The sequence below is a fragment of the Podarcis raffonei genome, chromosome 16 (genome assembly GCF_027172205.1).
Source record: "Podarcis raffonei isolate rPodRaf1 chromosome 16, rPodRaf1.pri, whole genome shotgun sequence".
Classification (NCBI taxonomy): domain Eukaryota; kingdom Metazoa; phylum Chordata; class Lepidosauria; order Squamata; family Lacertidae; genus Podarcis; species Podarcis raffonei.
In genome coordinates, this window is record NC_070617.1 from 654,483 (window position 1) to 675,675 (window position 21,193).

The 21,193-nt window shown below is 46.1% G+C and overlaps 1 protein-coding gene across 1 annotated transcript in view; it reads left to right on the plus strand.

Moving 5' to 3' along the window:
• Positions 1–20,320, plus strand: part of LOC128403590 (sodium/potassium-transporting ATPase subunit alpha-2) — a 52,394-nt gene extending 32,074 nt beyond the window's left edge. The window contains exons 14-23 of the mRNA XM_053368499.1: positions 1,238–1,374; positions 1,497–1,647; positions 3,949–4,117; positions 4,873–5,027; positions 6,227–6,350; positions 7,506–7,651; positions 8,530–8,660; positions 15,429–15,530; positions 17,627–17,718; positions 20,202–20,320. Of these exons, the coding sequence (XP_053224474.1) occupies positions 1,238–1,374; positions 1,497–1,647; positions 3,949–4,117; positions 4,873–5,027; positions 6,227–6,350; positions 7,506–7,651; positions 8,530–8,660; positions 15,429–15,530; positions 17,627–17,718; positions 20,202–20,230 (1,236 nt within the window). The 3' untranslated portion in view covers positions 20,231–20,320. The remainder of the gene's footprint in view (positions 1–1,237; positions 1,375–1,496; positions 1,648–3,948; positions 4,118–4,872; positions 5,028–6,226; positions 6,351–7,505; positions 7,652–8,529; positions 8,661–15,428; positions 15,531–17,626; positions 17,719–20,201) is intronic.
• Positions 20,321–21,193: the final 873 nt, after the last annotated feature.

The following is a 21,193-nucleotide window of genomic DNA, read 5'->3' on the forward strand; positions in this document are numbered from 1 at the left end:
ACGCCCCAGAGAAAGCACCTGGGAGACGAGGGGACGAATCCCCCACTTGGCTCTTGGCCACCACTGCCTCTTGTGACAGAAGGAGGACTTGACTTTAGAGTTACCAGACGGATTTGCAGATCTGTCCCCGGACAAATTCCGTCCCGGAATATCCCCAGATTTGCAGATCTGTCCTTGGGAAACGTGGCAGTGGAAGTCTCAGCAGCCTGGAGCCAGCTTGGTAGTGCAGTTGGCTCTGGTTGGCTTCAGGAGCTGCTTGCTGCCATGGCGCCCGCCATTTTTCCTCTCTGGAAGTTCCCATATAATGTGTCTTGTGTGCAACACATCATATGGGGACTTCTGGAGAGCAAAGATGGCGGGCGCCACAGCCGCAAGCAGCTCCTGAAGCCAGCCAGAGCCAACTGCACTACCAATGGCTGGCCGGCCGCAACTCCCAAGCCTCCCCTGATCTGTCAAAAGAAAGGGGGAAGGGGGAAGATTGGGGAAGGCTCGGGAGTCACAGGTGGGCAGCGCGCCATTGCCCAGGAGGGGCGCAAGGCATGCGGTTTCTCTGCTGGGCAAGGTGCAAAGCCCTTCTTTCGCACCCTGTGAAACATTAATTTCACAGGGATTTATATCTAGATGCTAGGAAAACAGGAAGACACAATGAGAGATAAAGGAGGTTCTGTGGGATTGGTGGAAGTCAATGTCTTGTTGTTGTTTTAGTGTTTTAGTATTAACTTGTAAGATATGGATTTGTTGTTGTTTTTTTGTTTGTTTAGCTGTTTAGTTGTTGTTCCTTTCTTTAGTTTTCGAATGTTGGTTTTTGTGTATTGTGTATTGTTATTTTTTGAATTTTTTTGTTTTGTTGTCTTGTGGAAAATACTAATAAAATTTATTTTTTAAAAAAACATGGACAATGGCGCGCCAACTGCCCGTGACTTCCGAGCCTCCCCCGATCTCCTGCCCCCTTCCCCCTTTGACTGATTGGGGGAGGCTTGGGGGTCACAGCCAGCCGGCCATTGCCCAGGGGTTTTTTTATACAATCTGCATGTGTGCTTGGAACCAGGGTCTTTTGCCTCACCATCCCCACGACTGACTCCCTGTTGCTACACAGCTTAAAAAATAAAAAAGTGTCCCCGGATTCATTGTAAAACATCTGGTAACCATACACTTTATCTCTCCTGAATCTTGCAACCTTTGGCTCCACTGGATGAGGGTTTTGTCCTGATTGCTGCCTCTGCCCCTGTTCCCCCAGGTGATTATGGTGACCGGCGACCACCCCATCACTGCCAAGGCCATTGCCAAGGGGGTGGGCATCATCTCTGAGGGGAACGAGACGGTGGAGGACATCGCTGACCGCCTCAACATCCCCGTCAACCAGGTCAACCCCAGGTAGGCCAGCGCTTCCATCCCTGGGCAGCCCCCGCTTCCCCTCCTGGCCTCCTCCAGCCAGGTATCTCGTGGGCTTCCTTTGCCAATGTGGCTTCTTCCTCCCTGGCCCCCTCTCCTCGCAGGGAAGCCAAGGCTTGTGTGGTCCACGGATCGGACCTCAAAGACATGACCTCTGAGCAGCTGGACGAGATCCTCAAGAACCACACGGAGATCGTCTTTGCCCGCACCTCCCCACAGCAGAAGCTCATTATCGTGGAAGGTTGCCAGAGGCAGGTGAGGCAGATGCTCTGTTTTCGTTTTTTGCCAGGTACGCAATCATTTTGTTTTCTTGTTTAATTTTCCCACCAATGCTATTTGCCAGTTTGCAAGGGGAACCCGCTCTGAGTCCTTCCAGGACCTTGCCGTTACGAGCCTGGATACCTGGATACTAGTAGAAGAGAACTCATGACAGGTTTCAGCATCAAGTTAATATTCTCTCCTGTGAAAAGACTGAGGAAAGCCAGACATTTAGAGAAATTTTCCCTAGGGGTTGCTTTTTATGACCCTGCAATGATCTTCGGAGGCCTTTCGTCATGTGCCTCCTATACGAGAGTCAGGAGAGTGGCAACATGAGAAGGGGCCTTTTCTGTGGTGGCCCCCCCATTTGTGGAATGCTCTCTCAGTGAGACTTGCTTGGCGCCTTCACCACATATCTTTAGGTGCCAGGCGGAAACATGTCTCCCTAACCTGGCTGTTGGCTGATTAAACAATCATTGGCCTTTTAAATGCATTTGTGAAAAGAGGGTTATTGATTTGTTTCTGTTTTATTAGGTATTTTGTAGTCTCATTTTGTATTTTCATTTTGTGAACTGCCCTGTGATCTTCAGTTGAAGGGTGCATACAGATTTTAATAATAATAATAATACAGTCATACCTCGGGTTACAGACGTTTCAGGTTGTGTTTTTTCGGGTTACGGACCCGCCGAAACCCAGAAGTACCAGAACGGGTTACTTCCAGGTTTCGGGGGGGGGTCGCACATGCGCAGAAGTGCTAAATTGTGCTTTGCGCATGTGCAGAAGCACCAAATCACAACCCTTGTGTGTGCAGACGCGGGTTGTGAACACTGCGGGTTGAGAACGTGTATCCCGGACGGATCACGTTTGCAACCTGAGCGTCCACCGTAATAATAATAATAGCAACAACAATAACAGTAATATTTCGGTCAGTGCTTCCTGAGCCCCTTTCCCCACATAGAATCATAGAATCATAGAATCATAGAGTTGAAAGAGACCACAAGGGCCATCGAGTCCAACCCCCTGCCAAGCAGGAAACACCATCAGAGCACTCCTGACATATGGTTGTCAAGCCTCTGCTTAAAGACCTCCAAAGAAGGAGGTCCACCACACTCCTTGGCAGCAAATTCCACTGTCCAACAGCTCTTACTGTCAGGAAGTTCTCCCTAATGTTTAGGTGGAATCTTCTTTCTTGTAGTTTGTATCCATTGCTCCGTGTCCGCTTCTCTGGAGCAGCAGAAAACAATCTTTCTCCCTCCTCTATGTGACATCCTTTTATATATTTGAACATGGCTATCATATCACCCCTTAGCCTCCTCTTCTCCAGGCTAAACATGCCCAGCTCCCTTAGCCGTTCCTCATAAGGCATCGTTTCCAGGCCTTTGACCATTTTGGTTGCCCTCCTCTGGACACGTTCCAGTTTGTCAGTGTCCTTCTTGAACTGTGGTGCCCAGAAGTGGACACAGTACTCCAGGTGAGGTCTGACCAGAGCAGAATACAGTGGCACTATTACTTCCCTTGATCTAGATGCTATACTCCTATTGATGCAGCCCAGAATTGCATTGGCTTTTTTAGCTGCCGCGTCACACTGTTGGCTCATGTCAAGTTTGTGGTCAACCAAGACTCCTAGATCCTTTTCACATGTAGTGCTCTCAAGCCAGGTGTCACCCATCTTGTATTTGTGCCTCTCATTTTTTTTGCCCAAGTGCAATACTTTACATTTCTCCCTGTTAAAGTTCATCTTGTTTGTTTTGGCCCAGTTCTCTAATCTGTCAAGGTCGTTTTGAAGTGTGTTCCTGTCCTCTGGGGTGTTAGCCACCCCTCCCAGTTTGGTGTCATCTGCAAATTTGATCAGGATGCCCTTGAGTCCATCATCCAAGTCGTTGATAAAGATGTTGAATAAGACCGGGCCCAAGACAGAACCCTGTGGCACCCCACTAGTCACTCTTCTCCAGGATGAAGAGGAACCATTGATGAGCACCCTTTGGGTTCGGTCAGTCAGCCAGTTACAAATCCACTGAGTGGTAGCATAGTCAAGACCGCATTTTACCAGCTTCTTTACAAGAATATCATGGGGCACCTTGTCAAATGCCTTGCTGAAATCAAGGTAGGCTACATCCACTGCGTTCCCTTCATCTACCAGGCTTGTAATTACAAGAAAACCCTTTTTGTTCCTTCTTCAGCCGCTGCCCTACAAGCTCTGACATGTCTACCACATACATCAGATACCGTAGATGCTATCATTCTGTACCTTCTCCCAATGCCTGACGCTGACCCCCAGTCCCCCCTCCTGTTCTTCAGGGGGCCATCGTGGCCGTGACCGGGGATGGGGTGAACGACTCTCCCGCCTTGAAGAAGGCCGACATTGGCATCGCCATGGGAATCGCTGGCTCCGACGTCTCCAAGCAGGCTGCAGACATGATCCTCCTGGACGACAACTTCGCCTCCATCGTTACAGGGGTGGAGGAAGGTGGGTGGAAGGGGCGCTGCCCCTCCTTCGCCCACCACTCTAACCCCCTCGCCCCATATGTGCCCACCCAACTGATTTATCAGTTTTGTTTAGGCATGTAGAATTGCTGGTGTGTGTTTTCACTCATTTTTAGTTTATTGCTGATTTTGTCTTTTGAATGTTTTAAAGAGCTGCTTTTACTGGTGATTTTATTATGATACGGTACGATACGATAATCTTTATTGTCATTGTCCCATGCAAACAACGAAATTGAAAAAATCTACATCAGACATTCAAAAACCTACAAGCCTGCCATCCCAGCTATCCCAGCCTGGTTAGCCCCCTAAAAACTCTGATACCCCATAATTAAATACAATATACTCCCACAGAGACTACCTTACACTGCGTTTAAAACCAAAATCGCATTTGGATAGAAACTGTTTCTCAGGCGGCTAGTCCTGGCCTTTATAACCCTGCACCTTCTTCCAGAAGGCAGAAGCTGAAAGAGATCATTCTGGGGTGCGCACTATCCTGCGCTATCTCTGCCGCTTTCTTATGGCACCTGGAAGGGTAGATTTGATCCAAGGTGGGAAGAGTGCACCCAATTATTCTCTCCGCAGTCTTTACAACCCTGGACAGCATTGTTTTTTCCCCAACTGTGCAGCTCCCAAAGCACACATTTTCTTTGATGGTGGTTTGTTTGTTTTTACAATTAAGAGGTGTATAAATTTTATGAAACAAACAAATGACCGGCGCCTCCATCCTCTGCCCGGCAGGTCGCCTGATCTTTGACAACCTGAAGAAGTCCATTGCCTACACCCTGACCAGCAACATTCCAGAGATCACCCCTTTCCTGCTCTTCATCATCGCCAACATCCCTCTTCCCCTGGGCACCGTCACCATCCTCTGCATCGACCTGGGCACCGACATGGTGAGCGTCACCAGGGCCCAGGGAGAGGGGCAGGAGACAAGAAGGTTGCATTTAACCAAAATCTTGTCATCCATTAACCAGTGAAAGGAGGTATAGTTCTATGCATAATCTGAACCGGTGGTTCCCAGAATGGGCAGCATATACAGCATGTATTTCATAGTAGCTCATTCCAGTCATCCACAAAAATCTGAAATTGAACCCTAGAGCTTGCAGAGGTTCCGGGGGGGTGGGCAAGATCCTGCTCAAATGCCAACCCTGAAAAACCCTGTGTGGGTTTTCAGTCAAGAGCACCTCTCCCACATGTGGGATGTGAAACACAAGAGCAGTCAAGTACAACATCCCTAGAGTGAACATGTTTACAAATCGGGAGGAATGTTTGTCCAGCCAGCAGGTAAACTTCCTGTTTCCTTCTGGGCTGGGACAGACTTCCTTTGCATGTGACTAGAGGTGGGCGTGGCCTCACCTGTGCAGGTAACGACAAAAGCACAGGGCAGGGCAGCCATTTCTCCTTTTGACTACATGCATCAAAGAAGCAACATCTGCTTAGCCAAAGATGCTCTCTTGGCCTCCAGCCAAGAGAGGACAAAAGAACTGTCTCCTTATGGGATAGTTTCCAGGTGTATGTAAATTTTCTAAACTAAGTCTGCCTTCTGGGATCCGATTGTGAACAGAATGTGAGTGAGTAAACTCTTTTTATACTTTTATAGAAGACTGTGTCGTGTCTTATCTTTTATGAGGGAATAGGGGGGAAATACCAGAACAGTTATTCTAGAGGCTTTAGCGAGCCTGAGCAAACGCATCCGCTGCGAGTTTAAAAAGGGGGAATGTTACTCTGCTAAACTGTGAGCTTGCTAACACAAGTTGGAAAGGCTATAATCAAACAATGTATCCTCTCCTGCATCCCTGAACATTCCCACATATATTTCATAGCAGCTCATTTGAGTCATCCACGAAACTCTGAAATCGAACCCTAGAATTTGCAGAGGTTTGGGGGTGGGCAAGATCCTGCTCAAATGCCGACCCTGAAAATAACCCTGTGTGGGTTTTCAAGTCAAGAGCACCTCTCCCACAAACATGGGGATCACCCCCAAAATATTAACGGTGGGGAAATGGAGCTGGACCCCCTCCACAGCCTTATTTCTGTTTCCGGTTCTTGCTGCCCCACTGAAATTCGCACCCCGCTGCTCCTTCTCCCTTAGGTGCCGGCCATCTCCCTGGCTTACGAGGCTGCGGAGAGCGACATCATGAAGAGGCAGCCGAGGAACCCCAAGACGGACAAGCTGGTGAACGAGCGTCTCATCAGCATGGCCTACGGGCAGATCGGTGAGGGGCTCCCACTGCCAGCAGCCTGGCATGAAGCGCCCAGTTTCCAGGCCACAGATTGGGGAATAAGAAGGGGAGAGCTGTAGATGCCACTATGCCACTGTGGTTAGAGTATAGGACTAGCACCAGGGAGAGACCTGGGTTCGAATCCCCACTCGGCCCTGAAGTTCCCTGGGTGTGAACTTGGCCAGTCACTACCTCTCTTGCCTGACCTACCTCAACAGGTTGTTGTTGTGGGGACTAAATGGGGGGGGGGAGAACCACACACTGGTCACCTTGAGCTACTTGGAGGGGAAAGGGTGACGTATAAATGTCATAAATCAGTGGTTCCCAATTAGCTAAGCGTTGCTTGTTTTTTAAAAGCCAAGCCATGGACGCCATACTTTTTTGGGGGGGAATTGATATCTCTGTTGTAGCTACAGCCCACCCCTCTGGGGTCTGCAGGTCACCAGTTAGGAACCACTGTCCTAAATCAATATTGCAGATGGGGCACTACAGAGACAGACACAGCCGCCAGTAATACAACAACGTTATGTAATAAAAAGCATAATGACCAAGCTTTAATTTGGCATCTATCAGCATTTAAGCAAAATAGGGCAGGTCAAAAAAAAGAGAGTCCAGTGACTTCACACCCGAAAGGAGCCCCAAAGCTGAATACCACCTTTGCAGGCTGTGATTTAGCTGATTCCTACATTGCAGAGAGGATTGGAATAGATGACTCCCTTCCAAATCTATAGTTCTGTGATTCTATGAACTTCTACACACACACACACACACACACACACACACACACACACACACAACCCACCACGCACACACACTATTTTATGCCTAGCCAAAAACTTGTCCATCTCTTTCGAGTTCCTTATTAACTTGAATTCTCTTAATGATTTGTTTATATATTTTTCTTGTGAACTCCTTACTGGGGGTCCCTAGGGCTTCCGAGGGAGAGGCAGGTGCAAACAACGCCCCCCCCAACTGCCCACCCCATGGCAAACCCAGACAGCGTCTCTCTCCTGCTGCTGCCTCCGTCTTCCCCTTCTGCAGATCTGCCCTGGCCCAGAAGGGGCAGCCCAGCCACTGAGGTCCCCTGCCGGCAGAGCTTTGCTCAGGAGGAATGACCCTCTCCCTCCCCCCTCTCCCTTCTCCCCCCAGGTATGATCCAGGCCCTTGGGGGCTTCTTCACTTATTTTGTCATCCTGGCCGAAAATGGCTTCCTCCCCTCCACCTTGCTGGGCATCCGCTTGGACTGGGACGACCGCTCCAAAAACGACCTGGAAGACAGCTATGGGCAGGAGTGGGTGAGTGGGGGCCCCTCTTCTTCTTGAGGGGGCCTCTGCATGGAGATGCAACATCATCCCTCTTCCTTATTTTAAAGATTTTTTCTTTTAATACAGCAGCATTGACATCATAGTTTAGAGGTCCCGGGCCCTAAGGAATCAGATTATCCTCCCCCAGGGCCAGGCCTTCTCAGTGGTGGCTCCGACCTGGTAGAATGCTCTGTCCCAGGAGACCAGGGCCCTGCAGGATTGTCTGAGACCTCACAGCTAATTCTCCCCTGGTCTCCTCGCTGGCCCAAATAGGACTAATTTAGCAAGCTAGCCCTGGTGATCATCTAATGTTTATTGGATGGATTTCCCCCCTAAATTGATTTTTGAATCCTGAACTTATTGTTATTCACATTTTATATTGTATTTTATGCTGTTTTTTGTTGCATCAATTAAGTGTTTTAAATTTATTACTAGCCGCCCTGAGCCCGGTTTTCTGAACCGGGAAGGGCGGGGTATAAATAAATTATTATTATTATTATTATTATTATTATTATTATTATTATTATTATTATTATTACCATTACTATTACTATTATTATGACCAGGCAGGTGCCTTCCCTCTACTCTTCTTGTCACCTGCTAGAAATATTTTTGTTTAAGCCTGTCCAGATGTATAGAAAGTGGATGGTGTGTTTTAATCTGTTTTTCGTCTGTTGTTATTTTTAACTTTTTGAAAGTTTTAAATCACGATTGTTGCTTTTTTATCATGATGATTTTATTGCTTTATCTTCTTTTGAAGCAGAGTGGGGTGGCCCCCCGTCGGGTGTTTTTGAGCTGCGATTCCCGCATTGCAGGTGGAGTTTGAAGCAGGTGAGCCCACAGTTCTGTGGTTCTTTCTCTCTCTGCAGACCTACGAGCAGCGGAAGGTGGTGGAGTTCACCTGCCACACGGCCTTCTTCGCCAGCATCGTGGTGGTACAGTGGGCCGACCTCATCATCTGCAAGACCAGGAGGAACTCGGTCTTCCAGCAAGGCATGAAGTAAGTCCCAGCCTCACCCAAAAGTAGATATGCCTCTGAACTGGGAGGTTCCATGTACCTCTCCTGGGATGTGGGTGGCGCAGTGGGTTAAACCACAGAGTCTAGGGCTTGCCGATCAGAAGGTCAGCAGTTCGAATCCCCGCGACAGGGTGAGCTCCTGTTGCTCGGTCCCTGCTCCTGCCCACCTAGCAGTTCGAAAGCACACCAAAATGCAAATAGATAAATAGGTACCGCTCTGGTGGGAAGGTAAACGGCGTTTCTGTGCGCAGCTCTGGTTTGCCAGAAGCGGCTTAGTCCTGCTGGCCACACGACCCGGAAGCTGTACGCCGGCTCCCTCGGCCAGTAAAGCGAGATGAGCGCCGCAACCCCAGAGTCGGCCACGACTGGACCTAACAGTCAAGGGTCCCTTTACCTTTTTAATGACAGTAAAGAATCATCTCAAAACTTGTTCTGATACAAGTACTTGCCAGAGAGCAGAGGCAGCCCCATGCTTCTTTTTTTTTTATAATATTTTTTATTAAACAATTTTTATATTAACACAAACAAAACATACATAAACAAACAACAAACAATAATAAAACAAAAAACAAGTACCATTTCATGTCCCAATTTCTTAAACCCCACTTCCTCGACTTCCTCTTGCTTCCCGTTTCTGTATTCCAAGTTCTTACAATTATTCAGCGAATCTTCCCTTATTTTACTATAAATTTATGTTAATCATCCCTATTCTCTTTATCTTAACCATTACTAATAGTAACCATTTATTTTAAACCCAACATCATTCTAGCTGTCATTAATTTTATAGTATTTCTTTAAGTAGTCCTTAAACTTCTTCCATTCCTCTTCCGCCGCTTCTCTTCCCTGGTTTCGGATTCTGCTCGTCATTTCTGCCAAACCCATGTAGTCCATCACCTTCATCTGCCATTCTTCCAGTGTGGGTAGATCCTGTGTCTTCCAGTACTTTGCGATAAGTATTCTAGCTGCTGTTGTAGCATACATAAAAAAAATTGTATCTGTCTTTAACACCCCCTGGCCGACAATACCCAAGAGAAAGGCCTCTGGTTTCTTGGGGAAAGTATATTTAAATACCTTTTTCAGTTCATTGTAAATCATTTCCCAGAATGCCTTAATCTTCGGGCACGTCCACCAGAGGTGAAAAAATGTACCTTCCTTTTCTTTACATTTCCAACATTTATTATCAGGCAAGTGGTAAATCTTTGCAAGCTTGACTGGGGTTATGTACCACCTATAAATCATTTTCATTATATTTTCTCTTAAGGCGTTACACGCCGTAAACTTCAACCCGGTGGTCCACAACTTTTCCCAATCAGCAAACATGATGTTATGACCAATGTCCTGAGCCCATTTAATCATACTTGATTTTACCGTTTCATCTTGTGTATTCCATTTCAGCAGCAGATCATACATTTTTGACAAATTCTTAGTACTGGATTCTAACAGTTCAGTCTCTAATTTTGATTTTTCCACCTGGAAGCCTATTTTACTGTCTAATTTAAACACTTCATTTATTTGATGATAATGTAACCAATCTCTCACCTTCCCTTTTAGTTTTTCAAAACTCTGCAATCTCCATTTGTCCCCTTCCTTTTCCAAGATTTCCCAATATCTTGGCCATTTCGACTCCATATTTAGCTTTTTAACTGCCTTAGCTTCCATTGGTGATAACCATCTTGGAGTCTTATTTTCCAGCAGGTCCTTATATCTAACCCAGACATTTAATAGTGCTTTCCTGACAATATGATTTTTGAAACTTTTATGCGCTTTAACCTTGTCATACCACAAATATGCATGCCACCCAAAAATATTGTTAAATCCTTCCAAATCCAAAATGTCTGTGTTTTCAAGAAGCAGCCATTCTTTAAGCCAGCAGAAAGCTGCCGCTTCATAGTACAATTTAAAGTCTGGCAGGGCAAACCCCCCTCTTTCCTTTGAATCCGTTAATATCTTAAATTTTATTCTGGGCTTCTTGCCCTGCCAGACAAATTTAGATATATCTTTCTGCCACTTCTTGAAACAATCCATTTTGTCCATAATTTGTAATGCTTGAAACAGAAACAACATTCTTGGCAATACATTCATTTTTATAACTGCAATTCGACCTAACAAGGAAAGCTTCAGATTTGACCAGATCTCCAGATCTTTTTTCACTTCTGTCCAAGTTTTTTCATAATTATCTTTAAATAGGTTCACATTCTTAGCTGTCATATTCACACCCAGATATTTCACTTTTTTGACCACAGTCAACCCCGTCTCATTCTGAAACCTTTCTTTTTCAAGCTGTGTTACATTTTTCTCCAATACCTTAGTCTTTAACTTATTCAATTTAAATCCTGCCAATTGACCAAACTCTTGAATTATTTCCAAAACTCTTTTCGTGCTAGCTTCTGGCTCTTGCAATGTAAGTACTAGGTCATCTGCAAATGCTCTCAGTTTGTATTGTTTAGCTCCGACCTGAATCCCTTTAACCAACTGGTCCCTCCTGATCATATTAAGCAAAACCTCCAGGACCGATATAAAAAGTAATGGGGAGATAGGGCACCCCTGTCGTGTCCCTTTTTCAATCTTAAACTCTTCTGTTACCACATTATTTACAATTAATTTTGCTTTCTGTTCAGAATATATTGCACCTATACCATTTTCAAACCCTTGGCCTACCCCCATCCCCCGGAGGTTCTTCAACATGAAGCTCCAAGAAATATTGTCAAAGGCTTTCTCGGCGTCCACAAATATCAAAACAGCCTTAGTGTTTATGTTCACTTCCAACTTCTCCAAAATGTCAATTATATTCCTTACATTGTCCGACAAATGCCTTTTCGGGAGAAAGCCCGCCTGGTCTCCATGAATCTCCTCCATCAAGACTCTTTTCAGTCTCTTTGCTAAAACATCAGCAAAGATTTTGTAATCCACATTTAGTAAGGAGATGGGTCGGTAGTTCTTAAGTTGGGTCTTTTCAGTCTCTGTCTTTGGTATAAGTGTAATGTAGGCCTCTCTCCACGTATCGGGTGCCCTTTTCCCCTCCATGATCTCGTTGCAGACTTCCTTCAAAGGTTGTATAAGCCCTTCCTTCAAAACTTTGTAGTATTTGGAAGTCAATCCATCCGGTCCAGGTGATTTGCCCAACGTCATGTTTTGAATGGCATCTTCTATTTCCTGTGCTGATATCTCCTGGTTCAAAATTGTCTTACTTTCCTGGGAAATCTTTTTCAGCCCATTTTCCTCGAGGAATTGTTGTATGTCTTTATCTTTCTGCGGCCCTTGTGTATACAATTGTCTAAAGTAGCTCTGGAAACAGTTCCTAATTTCCACTGGGTTGCATATGTTCTTTCCCTCCACTTCTAAATTTGTTACCGTGTTGAGTTTTTGTCTCTTCTTTATTTGCCAAGCCAGTAACTTGCCACATTTGTCTGCAGATTCAAAGGTCTTTTGCCTCATTTGTTTAATTTTCCATTCTATTTCTTGATTCATCAGTTCCATATATTGTGTTTGGTACAGTTTAATTTCTCTTAAAACCACTTGCGATTTTGGCTTCAGTCTTAGTTTCCTTTCCCCTTCCTTTATCTTTTCCAGAATTTTCTCTTTCCTCTCATTTTGCTTTCTTTTCTTTAATGTATTTTGTTGTATCAAAAACCCTCTCATCACGGCTTTACTTGCGTCCCATATTATTCTTTTTTCTACTTTAGTTCTTAGATTAATTTCAAAATAATCCTTCAAAGTTTTTTGGGCCTTTTTGCAGATCTCCTCGTCTCTGAATAAGGTGTCATTCATTCTCCATCTGAAGGAACCAGTTGTTGTTTGCTTCATCACCATCTTTACTGCGTTATGGTCGGAGAGAGTTTTGGGGCAGATTTCCACTTTCCTTATGTTCGACGCCATGTTGCTAGTCACCCAAATTTGGTCGATCCGAGTCCATGTCATTTTGGCTTCAGAAAAGAAGGTTCCCTCTCTCTCTAATGGGTGTTTTGTTCTCCAGATGTCTATCAAATCCATATTGTCAGTCATTTCAAAAAAAGTTTTTGGTAGTCTTCCATCTTTTGTGACTACCTGTCTTTGTGCTTTATCCATATTTGTTGAAACTACTCCATTCATGTCTCCCATCATAATCAGTTTATAATCCATATAGTCCATTAAAGTCTCATGCAACTTCTTAAAAAATTCTGCTTTCCCTTCATTTGGTGCATATATCCCCACTATCAAAAATTTTTCTCCTTGAGATTGAATTTCAATTGCCAGATATCTTCCTTGGTCATCTTTAAAAATTTGTTTCGGCTGCAAATTTTCCTTTGCGTAGATCACCACTCCTCTTTTTTTTACTTTGTCTGAAGATATAAATTCTTGTCCCAATCTCTTATTTATTAACAGTTTTCTATGTGCTCTTGTCACGTGGGTCTCTTGTAAACAAATCAAGTCCAATTGGTCTTTCTTTAAAGCATGAAATATATTTTTCCTTTTTCGGGGATTGTTTAGACCATTACAATTCCAAGTTAGAAGTTGCAAAGCCATGATGGGGTTATTTAGTTCCTCCTACAGCTCCCAATTGTTGTTCGTCCTTTGTCGGTGGTTCTGTGTCCGTATCTAGTCTTGAAGGATGTCCTTCTCCTGGATAGGTCTCTTTCTGTAGGTCTTCTTCGTGTTCTCCCAGGAACTTGTCTTTATCACTCACTGTTTTTATTCTTCTTTTCTTCCCCTTGTATTTAAAAGACAGGCCTTGGGGAAACTCCCACCTGAATAGTATGTAGTTCCTCTTCAGTAGTGTCACCAGATCCTTGTAAGGACCTCTTGCATCCAAGATACTTTTAGGGATATCTTTAAAGATCTCAATATGGAAATCCTCGATTCGAAGGGTTGTTTGGTAATGCAGGTTCAATATTTTATCTCTCTCTTCTTTGGATCTTAGAGTTATCAAGCAATCTCTGGGTCTATTCTTCCTCTGCCTTATTCCCAACCTGAATGCACTCTCTATTTTGAACTCTTCTTCTTTCAAATCTTGCTTCCAGAAGTCAGAAAACTCTTTTGTCAAATAATCCACCAAGTTGTCTCCTTCCTTTTCCGGCACAAGTCTGATCCTTAGGTTTTTCTCCTTGCGTTGCATATCCTGCATAGAAAGTGTCAGTTCATACTCATCCAGTTTCCTGTACACCGGTGGAAGTTTCCCTTCAACAGCAGTAGCAATTTCCTTGGCTTCTTCAGCTATCTTTCGCGTTGTAGATGAATCTTCCAGTAGTTTCCCAATTGCTTCTGCGTTAGAGTTCACTTTATTCCCAAGGTCAGTTATACTTTTAGTATTTAAATCAATTTTCCCAGAAATTTCTTCAATTTTCTTATTTGTTTCAGCACCTTGCTTCTTTAATTCCTCTAAAGAATCACTTATTTTTCCCAAGGCCTTTGTAAACGCTTCTTCCGAAGACATTGTTTTCACTCTTGCCTTTGTGACAGCTGCAGTTCCCGAGGCCCCTGATACAGAGGCCCTTCTTTGCATAGAAGAGTCCACTTTGTATTGTCTACCAGATCTCAAAGTTGTTTCTTGTGAATCTTCTTTCTGTTTACCATCTGCAGCCCCATGCTTCGTCCCCACCCAAGCACTATTTTGCTCCTTACATTCATTTCAGCCGCAAATCTTTAAAAACCCTAAATTAATATAGCACATGTGAGAGCAAAAACTCAGGGTGTTGTACGTTTCAAAGGGGACATGGGTGGCACTGTGGTCTAAACCACAGAGCCTAGGGCTTGCCGATCAGAAGGTCAGCGGTTCGAATCCCCATGACGGGGTGAGCTCCCGTTGCTCGGTCCCTGCTCCTGCCGACCTTGCAGTTCGAATGCACGTCAAAGTGCAAGTAGATAAATAGGAACCACTCCAGCGGGAAGGTAAACGGCGTTTCCATGCGCTCTGGTTTCCATCACGGTGTCCCGTTGTGCCAGAAGCGGTTTAGTCCTGCTGGCCACATGACCTGGAAAGCTGTCTGCGAACAAACACTGGATCCCTTGGCCTGAAAGTGAGTTGAGCGCCGCAACCCCATAGTCGCCTTTGACTGGACTTAACCATCCAGGGGTCCTTTGAAGGTAAAGGGACCCCTGACCATTAGGTCCAGTCGTGGCCGACTCTGGGGTTGCGGCGCTCATCTCGCTTTACTGGCCGAAGGAGCTGGCGTACAGCTTCTGGGTCATGTGGCCAGCAGGACTAAGCCGCTTCTGGCAAACCACAGCAGCACACGGAAATGCCATTTACCTTCCCGCCGGAGTGGTACCTATTTATCTACTTGCACTTGCTAGGTTGGCAGGAGCAGGGACTGAGCAATGGGAGCTCACCCCATCGTGGGGATTTGATCCGCTGACCTTCTGATTGGCACCCCCTGCGCCACCCGCCTCCCGTTCCTTTCCTTTTTTTACCCTGGTTCATAGCCAACTAATCCCTGATCATAGAAACCTAGAAGTGTGAAGTTGTAAGGGACCCCAATGTTATCCATCCACCCCCTGCAACGCAGGACTTGCAGCTAAAGAACTCCTAGCAGGTGATCATCCATCGGAATATAGGTCACTGCGTTCTCCTGAGTCACACCCTTGCTATGCATCGAGCTCAGCCGGCAGCAGCATAAGAAGGTCTTTGGGGCTTCAGGCAGCTCCCTTCGTTGTCCCAACACGATGTGAGCAGGAGCAAGCTGGAGGGTGGAGCGGGCCCCTTGTGGCCCTCAGTCCTCCTGAGCTCCTTCCTTGTAACCCCCAACCCACCCTCCTCTCTCTTTTCCCCTCCAGGAACAAGATCCTGATCTTCGGCCTCCTGGAAGAGACAGCCTTGGCCGCTTTCCTCTCCTACTGCCCTGGGATGGGGGTGGCTTTGCGCATGTACCCACTCAAGTAAGCTCCTTGTCCAGACCTGGGGGGGTTGGATCGGGGGGGGGGGCTTTGTCTCTGCCCCTTAGCCCTCTCTAGAGCAGAGCTCAGGCTTGTGGGGTTTTCTAGGGCCCATTTATTTATTTATTTATTTATTTATTTATTTATTTATTTATTTGCACAAATATTCATATACCACTGCGTCATCAAAAAATGCCTCCAAGTGGTTTAAAATGCAAAACCACACAATAAAATCCATTTAAAAAAAATTAACAACAGATATCAATGAACAATCGTGGGAAGATATCTTCTTACTCTAAGCACCCGCATTAGGTCCTGGAGCAATAGAAAATGTTTTCAGCCGGCATTTAAGATGTTAAGACGGAAGGCGTGCCTGCCTAATCTCTAGTGGCAGGGAGTTCCACAGGGCCAGGCTGATGATGGCACTAAAAGGCCCGTTCCCCCCTCGTCGCCAAATGAGCCTCACCACATACAAACGCTGGAGAAATTTGTGCAGAAGTGGTAACAAATTCCCATGGAAGATTCACAGACTGATGTGGAGGGAGCTGAATTTTAAGATTGGCTGGAGGAGAAAGTGAGAGGCTTTGGAAACTGGCAGATTTGCCCGTCTCCTGTCCTGCACTGCGCTCAGGAGCTAAATCCTCGGCTGGGCCCACTTCTGCCCACTAATCCCTTTAAGAGCCAAGTTCTTGAGGCGGCCCCATCTGCCAAGCTCTGGCAAGGCCTCAGCGCCAGGAGGGAGCAGCTTGGCAGCTGCTGATCAGAGAAAGCAGAGAGAAAAGCTCCTCTCCGTCTCTCGTGATAACACTGGAACTCAAGGGCGCCCATGGAAGCTGAAGGATGGAAGTCCCAGGGCAGAGAAAAGAAAGTCCTTCTCCATCCTGTGTGCGGTGGAACTGTGGAACTCCCTCTCACAGGAGATGATGATGATGATGATGATTTATACCCTGCCCTCCCCGGCCAGAGCCAGGCTCAGGGCGGCTAACACCAATAAAATAAAATCACAGTAAAAACATAATAGCGGGGAAAGAGAGGGAAGGGGGGAACAACCCAATTTAAAATACAGGTTAAAATGCAATTTAAAATGCAGCCTCGTTTTAAAAGTAGCCCATAGATCAAGACCGTAAGGGGAGGGAAGACATAAGGGTCAGACTGAGTCCAAACCAAAGGCCAGGCGGAACAGCTCTGTCTTGCAGGCCCTGCGGAAAGATGTCAAGTCCCGCAGGGCCCTAGTCTCTTGTGACAGAGTGTTTCACCAAGTCGGGGCCACGGCTGAAAAGGCCCTGGCTCTAGTTGAGACCAATCTAACCACCTTGCGACTTGGGACCTCCAAAATGTTGTTATTTGTGGACCTTAAGGTCCTCCGCGGGGCAGACCAGGAGAGGCAGTCCTGTAGGTATGTGGGTCCCAGGCTAAGATAGTGATGGCACCGAAAGAGGTTAGGGGCTGGGGGAGGGGGGGGAGGAAGGCTGCCTGAGCCTCTTCAAAAAATTTTCAAAAAATTAAAAAAAGGGATATGATTTATAACGAATTGAAAAAAAAACTGTTTAAATATACCTTCCCCCAAAAAACCAAAGCCTTTTTGCCAGGGTTGATAAGAGATGAAATAAGAAAAGCAGATCAGAGACTATGTACGCTACGACTGCCGCCAGAATCTTAGTAGCCCCAAAATGGAAAACTCAGGAAATACCAACACTAATGGAGGGGCAGACAAAAATGGTTGAATATGTAGAATTAGCAAAACTGATCCACAGGATCCGTAACCAAGAGGAAACAAAGTTCAAAAATGAATGGAGTAAATTTGTTGAGTATATAGGTAATAACTGTAGCAGTTTAAAGACTGTAGTAGGATTTAAAATAAATTTTGTGATGTGTATAGGATGCTACTAAAAACCTGCGAAAAAAGAGAAAATTCAGTATGAAAGCCTGTTGAAGGGAGGGAGGGAAGTCTGTGCGCGATAGAGCGTTTAGAAAATAAGTAGACATATGATTGTTGAATTTTAGAATATTCATTTTGTTTGTGTTTGTTAAAGAAAACTCAATAAAAAGCATTTGGGGGAAAAACAAAGCGCTTCTTTTCCTCCCTCTCTCCTCTCCAGAGTGACCTGGTGGTTCTGCGCTTTCCCGTACAGCCTCCTCATTTTCATCTACGACGAAGTCAGGAAGCTCCTCATACGCCGCTACCCTGGCGGTGAGTGTTTCGTCCTGGACCCCCCACCCCAAAAAGGATGTGCAGGGCTTCCCTCGCAGACCCCCCAGTTGGCCGCCGTGAGAACAGGAGGCCGGACTGGATGGACCCCCGTCTTAGGCTCCGATGGGCAAATGGCGGGAGGATGAATTGACCGGTGGCTACTAGCCACAATGGCTACATCCTCCGTCCTCTCTCGGAGGCAGGGCACCTCTGAATGCCAGGGAACGCTCATGTGCTGGTCCCATGGGTTACCTGAGAGGCGAGGTCCAAGCCCGGTCCGTGGTCAAAGGTGCAACGTGGAGGCAGTCCGTAGTAGCTGAAGCTGGGTGCAAGGCAGGGAGTCGGGTGAAGTCAGGAACAGACATGCAAGTGTTGTAAACAAAAATTGCCCTTTTCCCTTATGGGGTATCCAAGAGCCCATATAGAGTCCTTACGTGGGTTCCCTATTGGTAGGAGAAAATAACAGAGGCCAGCCAGAGAATATTGAGAAGCAAAGCAGCTCGTAAGCTTGATCTTTATTGATCTGTTGCAACAGGGTGCCCCCTTCACATGCAGGAAAAGAGGAGGACCCAGAAAAATGGTGTGCAAGGCCTTATAAAGACTTTTGAAATTGCCACCCTGTAGATCAAGACCCCCCCTCAGATACATCACACCTACATCACAGAAAAGGCGGTCTTAAAACAGAAATTTGAATGTTGTTTATCTCCTGTCTGGCAGGTTACTTGATTGGATTGCCTGGGGAGCCTGGCCAGTCTTTTGTAATGATAAATACTTAGTTCCTGGGTCAGGTCACAGGCTCACCCTATTCATGCACAGACAGACATACCCTTAAGACAGGATTTGTGAAGGAAAAGACAATGGGGAGGCTTTTCCATTTTGACCTTGCAGAGAAAAGATTTGGTCAGTTTAGGAATCAAAATGGTTCCAGGTTGGCCTTCCTGTGCTGATCTATGTATGCGCTTGGTTGGTACACTTATGAACATTACCATATATCTAAGGCCATAAAATTCCTATCACACAAGCAGGGAGCCAGGTCGGGTCACGAGCTCAGGCAGGAAAGCAGGGCAGGGTGCAGGCAGGAACTGGCAACCAACAATGTTGCTCCCGCAACATGGGACTGGGGCTGGCTGGCTCTTATCTGCCCTGAGGCATAGGGCAGTCCCGGCCCAAAGGTGACTCGCCTCTCCTGGCCTGGAGGCAAGCCCTCCTCCTGCAGGAACTTAGTTCCCTCCACCTCTCTGCCCTGAGCCTCTGCAGCTCAGGAGAGGCTGGAGGGTGACCGGACCCAGAGGCAACCTCAGCTTCCGCTGACGGGGCTGAGAGTGGAGCACCTGCAGGCAATGGGTCCTCCATCACCTCAGGAGCCAGAGCAGACTCAGCTGGTGCCTGCAGCTGAGGATCCAGCGCAGGTGAGGACCCTTCAGGCTCAAGCCCCAGCCCCGGCTCAGCTGGTTCTGGAGGCGGGGAATCCTGTGCAGGCTGGGATTCCTCAGGTTCAGCCTCCGAGTCCGAATCCCAGGCCATCACACCTCAAGTTGGCTTGATCCAGCGGCCAGGCACTCCCTATGGAGGGCTCCTGTGGCAGCAGAACCTCCATGCCCAGTGGCAGTCTGCCCTGAAAATCAAGATAATGGGGGGACACAAATGGAGAGGTGCCATTGCCCTCGGGTCCTGCCGGTGGGTTTCCCGCTGGTTGGCCTCTGTGGGAGCAGGAGTCTCCTTTGGGCCTGATCCAGCAGCTCTTCGGACATACCTATGGAGCCTCCAGCTCCAGAGGCAGTCTACCTCAATTCCTAGGTTCTTAGAATCATAGAATCATAGAGTTGGAAGAGACCCCAAGGGCCATCGAGTCCAAGCAGGAAACACCATCAGAGCACTCCTGACATATGGTTCTCAAGCCTCTGCTTAAAGACCTCCAAAGAAGGAGACTCCACCACACTCCTTGGCAGCAAATTCCACTGTCAAACAGCTCTTACTGTCAGGAAGTTCTTCCTAATGTTTAGGTGGAATCTTCTTTCTTGTAGTTTGGATCCATTGCTCCGTGTCCGCTTCTCTGGAGCAGCAGAAAACAACCTTTCTCCCTCCTCTATGTGACATCCTTTTATATATTTGAACATGGCTATCATATCACCCCTTAACCTCCTCTTCTCCAGGCTGAACATGCCCAGCTCTTAGGGGCTATTTGGCCACTGTGGCCCAGGGCTGCGGGGCAAAGGGGTCTCCTTTGACCTGATCCAGCCGCTGCAACACCCTCCTCATGTTCTCATGCAAGTGGATCTTTCCCCAACTCAACCGTCTGTTCCAGATGGTTTAATGTTTAATAGGTTATTGTATTTTAATATTCCGTTGGAAGCCGCCCAGAGTGGCTGGAGAAACCCAGCCAGATGGGCAGGGTATAAATAAATTATTATTATTATTATTATTATTATTATTACTACTACTACACACACACTAACTCTTCTCTCTCCCTCTTCCTTTCCCAGGCTGGGTGGAAAAGGAGACCTACTACTAAAAGCAGCAAGTCACCCCCCCCCTTACAACCTGTAGCCGAAAGCCAGACCATGTAGTTGTAAAGAGGCAATAAAAGTTAATTTAACCTGTTCTTCAGGCCTCGTCCCTTGCTGTCCCTTGGGAAGAGGAGACCCTCGTGGTGCCAGGAAAAGCGGGGGGGTCTCACACCTCTTGCATGGTTGGAAGTGGGGCTGCGGGGACAAATCAAAATAATCTGGCAGTTGTCATGTTTGTTTGTTTTTAAAAAAATGATATTTATTAAGATTTTACAGACAAAAATGAGTTACAAAATTAAAAAGGAGCAAGGAAAAAAGTAACAAGGAAAAAAAATAAAAGGTATAAAAATGCAACAGAAAAAATACAAAATACATAGAAAGTAAAAAAAAAACCAATTAAAAACAAATCAGTATCTTCATATCTTATATTTCATTTACTTGTTTCCTGACCTCCTCACACCTCCCTTTTTTGTATTCCAGTTCACATGGTTAATTCAGCAAATCCTTTCCCTCTTTGTTTTTATCTTAATTCTATATCTTAACATATTATAACTTCGTATTTTCATCTAATTATCAATCCATTTTTGCATATTCTTTTTAACCTTATTGCTAAAGCCGTTTCATTTCAATCCAACATCATTCTAACATTCACTAATTTTACAATATTTCTGTAGGTAGTCTTTAAATTTCTTCCAATCTTCTTCCACCGACTCTTCTCCCTGGTCTCGGATTCTGCCGGTCATTTCCGCCAGTTCCATATAGTCCATCACCTTCATCTGCCACTCTTCCAGGGTGGGTAGATCTTGTGTCTTCCAATACTTTGCGATAAGTATTCTCGCTGCTGTTGTGGCATACATAAAGAAAGTTCTATCCTTCTTTAGCACCAATTGGCCGACGATGCCCAGGAGAAAGGCCTCTGGTTTCTTCAGGAAGGTATATTTGAATACCTTTTTCATTTCATTATATAT